Genomic DNA, 4,234 nt, shown 5'->3' with positions numbered 1-4,234 from the left:
TGATGTAACTTAGGATTTAATTTTCGGCCTATTTCCTCTTTTGTCTGCTTGTCCCACTCCACAATCCCTGTTCAGTCCTTTTTTCTAGTTGAAACAGTTCAGGGCTGGCTGTGGCCGTTTGGTTTTAATTGGAAACTGTCTCTTTTAAATTTTCTTTTACTTTCTTAGAGCACATTTTCCTAAGCTAAAATGTAGGAACCAGATTGTTTCCAAGCTGCTTCTCAAATATATTTGAGGACTGAGCTAGAATTTTGGAGTTCTGTTGTGGTACTGTGGTATAATGCACTGGACTACAAAGTCAGTTTCCACTATGGAGTGGGTGGTTAAAAGTCACCAGTCGCTCCTTGGAAACCCTATACAGAGATGCTATGAGTCTGAATCGAGTTAACTGCACTTAATAACAACAGCCTAGAACTTTAAGGGAAAACAAAACAATAAGTATATCTTATGTGAAAGATTTGAGAGATACTTTTGCTGTTGCTGTTGTAGGTAAGTGCCATCAAGTTGGTTCTGACTCAGAGTGACCCCTCAGAGGATTTCCAAGGAGCTACTGGTAGGTTTAAACCATTGACCTTGGGATTAACAGTCCCACATTTCTCCTAGAACATGACCACACCAAGACTCTTTGAGAGATATTGTTATTGTTATTGTTAAGTGCCGTCGAGTCGGGTTCTGACCCATAGTGACGCTGTATAGGGTTTCCAATGAGCATCTGGTGAACTTGAACCATTGGCCTTCCTGTTCAAGCGGACTTTGCAGTCCAGCACATTAACCAGCAGCACCACACCAAGACTCCTGAGAGATACTAGAAAATGTTATTTAAAATAACTAATTTTGAAACTGATGATCACCTTTTGACTGGATTGTTGTTAAATACCGTCGAGTCGGTATGGGCCCATAGCAACCCTGTATAGGGTTTCCTAGAAGCGACTGGGGGGTTTGAATCTCTGATTTTGCAGTTCAAACTGACTTTTTCATCCAGCGTATTATCCTGCAGTCATACCAGTACAGCAGAAAGTAAAAAGTAGCAATAGATTTGTAACAGTCCTGCCAGTCTTATCATTTTCAGCTATTAAACCAGTAAATCATTATGGTCACCTTTGGTGTGGCACTGTGGGCTAATGTGCTGGGCTGCAAGCTTGGTTTGAATTGCAGGGTCAGCAGTTTGAGTGCAGCCAGGGTGCTCCTTGGAGGCCAGGATGCCCAAACTTCGTTTTTCAGACTTCGGACATATTGTCAGGAGGGACCAGTGGCTGGAGAAGGATATCACGTTTGGTAAGGTGGAGGGTTAGAGGTAAAGAGGAAGACCCCAGCGATATGGATTGACAAAGTGGTAGCATCGATGGCTCAAGTGTGGCAACAATTGTGAGGTTGGTCCAGGATTGGGCAGTGTTTCATTCTGCTGTGCATAATGAGTCGGTACCCACTCGATGGCACCTAATAACAACAACAACAACAATCAGGCTTCAGAAAGAAATGTAGCATTATTGTGGAAATTTTTATAAATTGAGTAGTCTTTACAACATTTTTTCTTGTTAGAGTATTTTATGACATGCATACATGTTATTTCGTTTCTTATAATAAAAAGTGACAATAGTTAGAAATATAAATTCAAAATACTGTGCACATGTACTGAACTATAGGAAACATCTATTGCAACAAGTTCTTTGGATTGTAAGAAATTTTGCAGCATATTGTTGTCATTATCTGTGTATAGTGGATTCCAACTCATAGTGACTCTATATGACAGTAGACCTGTCTAATCAGGCATCCGTAGTGGTAATCTTTATGGAAGCAGACCTCTGTGTCTTTTTGCCAGCAGAATCACTGATAGATTTGAACCATCAATTTTTGGTTAGTAGCCAAGGCTTGACTATTGAGCTATCAGGCATCCTTGTTTTCACAAACATAGCTGCTACTATTTTATGCAGTGTATTAACTGAAAAAATGTTTGCAATGTATAGAAAATAAGGGATAATTAGATGCTGCTGCATTAAGTCTAGATAATTATGTCTATCTATCTATCTATCTATCTATCTATCTATCTATTTATCTATCTATCAGCTATGTATCTATTTATCTGTCTTCTATCTATCTATACACACACACACACACACACACACACACATAACTTTTATTTAAAATAAAAGCAATATGTTAAAATAATTTTTATTGAGTTCTCAATCTGGAAATCTAGACCAATATTTCACACTCCTTGCTACACATTTTAATCACCTGGAGAGCTTAGGGAGAAGCAAAAGAAAAAAGGCCCATGTCTGATTCATACACCCGGAGTCTGATTTAATTGGTTTGGGGTCACACCCATATACTGACAGTTTTAAAGAGCTCCTTTAGTTGATGCCATTGTGTAGCCAGGTTGAAAACCAGTGATCTAATCCAAGTGATTTATTTAAAGCAGCCATAATGAGGTGGGTGACTAATAAAATTGTGCTCATTTTGTAGCTTTCCAGAGGCAGGTGTCCCAGTTTACGCATTTTCCATGCCCTTCGCTGCTACTGCTCTTTCATCTGTCAGATTTCCCTTTGCCCTCCTCTCCTCATCACTAGGCAGGTGGCCCCGGAGAGAGAGGTAAATGTGGCACTCAGGTTCCCTCTGTGCTACTGCACCTGAACTGCTGCTGTAAATCCAGAGTGGAAATTCAATCGGAGGTTGAAACAGAATTTGCATTCATTTCAAAATAAAATCTTTCATCCCTCCATTAGGCTTGATTATATGAGTAAATATGGTTATCATTTCTGAATGTAAGTAGAATAAAAATATTTTCACACTGAGAAATATATAAAGGAATTTTGATGAACTAATATTTCTTGATAAAGATTTACAACAAGGAACTTAAGATGCAGGGATGGTTTACGTACTTACTTGCTTAAATATGCTTCTTTACCTTTTGCAAATGTGTGTTTTCAACAGCAGGAACTTCAAATACAGATTTTGACATTACCGAGCCTGATGTTTATTCTCTTGCCATTGAAAAAATGGAAGGAAACAGCTTTTGTGAGAAAAACTTAACAGAGGAAAGTATAGATATAGAAAGCAACCCAAAATCTACTGATTCCTGCATACCATTTGAGAGCAAGGATTCTTTGCCAAGTATGGATTTAGAAGACGCTTCCATTAAGGAGAAATTATCCCAATCCTTTAACTTTAGCAATCTGCACAAGAAGCCGAACTTACAAGATTCTAAAACTACTGAATCACCACTGGTAAATTTCTGTAATGTTTAGTACATAAAAAAAATTGATAACAAGTTGCTTAAAAAGATTTTATATTGAAACAATACCCTTTTAAATGTACTTTGATGGAAGCTCAAATGTGATACATTATATTATTATGAGATAGTGGAAGAGTGGCTCATATGCGAAAGAATATTAATGACTTACAGGACAAATTCTAATATGGTAAATGCCATTCTAATAAATGGTTTCCTATGACAAATAATATGTCAAAGCCCATCTCACGAACCACAGTAAGAGTGCTGTTACTTTCCTAAATGAAATTCATTATTATGAATAATTTAGTATAATAAATCCTCTTTCTAGCTTTTTTCTGCAAAACAGTTACTGGCAAAATGGAATGTGTGCTGATATGTAGTGATAATCAGTTTCTGTTACTTAATTTAAGTGTAAGGTGAAACATGTAATGCTATTAGGAACAAGGTTAGCATTTCATGTTTGTCTCTTCTTAGTGGAAAATTATAGTTTATTATTGCTATTTTAAAAACTGTATTTGAATTTCTCTTCTAAATACTAGCTGTCTTAATCATGACTGTTGATAATGCTATCTTTGGAAACTGGATAGATAGCAAATATTTTTTTGCCATTCTAAAATTATTTGAAACAAATTCTAAAGGTGCCTAAATTGAAAGGGGATCTTCTCCTCCCAGAGCATAAGAATAAATACTTAAATGCTGCTTCTTCAACTGGCAGATTATATTTCTCAGCCCATTTGTTTTGTATCTTATAGTTATGCGAACTGAGAAACTGAAACGAACACCTCTGCAAAAATTTTTGCTGTTATTGTTTAGTGCTGTCAAATTGGTTCTGACTCATAGCAACCATGTCTAGAGTTTCCAAGGAGCATCTCGTGGGTTTGAACAGCCAACCTTGTGGTTCAAACCAACCTTGCTGTACAGTGCATTACCGTACAGTGCCACACCAGGACTCCAAAAATCTTGTGGTTGTTGTGAAGTGCCGTCGAGTCGGTCCTGACCTAT

The 4,234-nt window shown here is 37.4% G+C and overlaps 1 protein-coding gene across 1 annotated transcript in view; it reads left to right on the top strand.

The window, feature by feature from the left end:
* The window catches only part of ZBBX (zinc finger, B-box domain containing), a 227,815-nt gene that overhangs the window by 160,585 nt on the left and 62,996 nt on the right, over positions 1-4,234 (top strand). Inside the window, 1 exon segment of the mRNA XM_006861801.1 lies at positions 2,932-3,224. Within this exon segment, the coding sequence (XP_006861863.1) occupies positions 2,932-3,224 (293 nt within the window).

This window comes from Chrysochloris asiatica, unplaced genomic scaffold (assembly GCF_000296735.1).
Source record: "Chrysochloris asiatica unplaced genomic scaffold, ChrAsi1.0 scaffold00043, whole genome shotgun sequence".
NCBI lineage: Eukaryota > Metazoa > Chordata > Mammalia > Afrosoricida > Chrysochloridae > Chrysochloris > Chrysochloris asiatica.
Note: the sequence above shows the minus strand (reverse complement) of the source record. Positions and strands in the feature narration are given on the sequence as shown.